We start from the raw sequence: 1,727 nt of genomic DNA, 5'->3' as shown, positions 1-1,727 counted from the left end.
ATATGAAATGAGATAATAGAACTTTTTTCAATTAGAAGATTAATGTACATTTTACTATTAATAACATACATTATTATAACACAACTATGTTTTACTTACTAAATATACTGACACATATTTTATTTTTATAAAACAAATCGTTCAAATAATTATACTATTTTAATTATTAATTAAAATAAAAAACTAAAATATTAAATAAAGCCCTTATTTCACATTAGCTTGGCATGTAATCCTTTAGTATATATATATTTGTTATGGTGTAATTTGATAATTGGTTACCTTGTGAGAATATTCATTTGTTAGATCAATGCACATTTCTGTAGTGAAATAGCTTGTTTTACGATATTTGAGGCATAAGTTTCTTGTTTAATCATTTTTTTAAAGTCTTTCTTGTTCAATCATATATAGACATATTAACCAAATTATTCTAATTTATTCTACACCAAAGATTTGTTATACATATTTAGTTATACTATTTCGGGATACAATATTTTATAGCATATATAACCCTATTATGATGCAGTCCCGTTGCCATATAAAGATATCTCCTTAATTTTTATTCCTAAATCTCTCATAACCATAAACATAAATAATTGTTTGTCTCTATTATTAACTCTTTTTATTGTCTCTTTTCTTCTAAACATTTCCACACTTGATTAGAAAAGAGACAATAATAATGGAGGAATTCAAGTTCAACCATAGCATAATCCTCTTAATCGCCGCATCTCTAGTATTACTCTTCTCATCACCACTAGTCCAATGCCACGTGACATCATCACCATCGCCATCACCATCACCTACCCCACAACCATATGAATCACAAAGCAATAATCATAATAGTGGATACGTCCATTCAACACACCCCAAAAGAAGATCAAATCCCACTTCAAACGACGAATTCAACCTCTTAGAAAATATAAATAAAATATGTAGTGTCACTGCAGACCCCAAGATATGCGTTGAGGCAATCCTACCCCACGTGAAGGGTCACGTGGACCCTGTTTTGGCTCTCCAAACAGAGATCAAATCCTTCATTACGTTATTGGGAAAAGCCAATATAGTGATGAAAGCCACCCTAAAGCACTCAACAAGTTCAACAACAGCAGATTGCCTAAGATTATGTGTGGACATGTACAGCACCGCTCGTATGGACCTGAAACAAGCATTGCAGGCTATTAAATCCCATGATATTGGATTGTTGAATAGCCTTCTAAGTGGTGTTATTACAGGTATAGGGACTTGTGATGATACTGTCTCTGAGGCTGGTGAAGAGTTGCCTCTTGATACTAATTTAGTTAACACTATTCATAAGTTGGCTGATAACTGTATGGATATTTCTGCAGTACTTCTTACTTAATATGATGAATGTATATGTATATAAATATATATTATTTGATTATTTGATAATTGTTGATGTTTTGTAATTTGATAAGGTGAGTGCATTCTTTCTATAATAAATATTATATTCTTTCTTACACTATTTGTGTTATCGACATATATATATTTTAATTAATAATACTTTTAATTCTAATAGTATCTTCAATGGAGGTTGCTCATGCCAAATGTTCAACTTTGTTCAATTTTTTTTTTTTTAAAAAGATGAGAGCTCCAATTAATCTAGTGATTCGGGCGTTGCTACTATTGAACAATGTCCATGTCATCCTCGTTTTTTTTATTATTATTATTTTGTTTTGAAAAAGAATTTAAAATTTCAAGAAAAACAAAAT

At 29.9% G+C, this 1,727-nt stretch overlaps 1 protein-coding gene across 1 annotated transcript; it reads left to right on the top strand.

Moving 5' to 3' along the window:
- Window positions 1-676: 676 nt before the first annotated feature.
- LOC115715862 (uncharacterized) lies at window positions 677-1,357 on the top strand. Its single transcript, XM_030644534.2, has one exon. It carries the CDS (start codon window positions 677-679, stop codon window positions 1,355-1,357), a length of 681 nt encoding a protein of 226 aa, XP_030500394.1.
- The last annotated feature ends 370 nt before the right edge of the window (window positions 1,358-1,727 follow it).

This window comes from Cannabis sativa, chromosome X (genome assembly GCF_029168945.1).
Source record: "Cannabis sativa cultivar Pink pepper isolate KNU-18-1 chromosome X, ASM2916894v1, whole genome shotgun sequence".
Lineage (NCBI taxonomy): Eukaryota > Viridiplantae > Streptophyta > Magnoliopsida > Rosales > Cannabaceae > Cannabis > Cannabis sativa.
The sequence above is the reverse complement of the archived record's forward strand: the minus strand, read 5'-3'. Positions and strand labels throughout refer to the sequence as shown.

Coding starts and splice junctions, on each gene's coding strand:
- LOC115715862 (XM_030644534.2), top strand. CDS start 677: ATGGAGGAATTCAAGTTCAACCATAGCATAATCCTCTTAATCGCCGCA.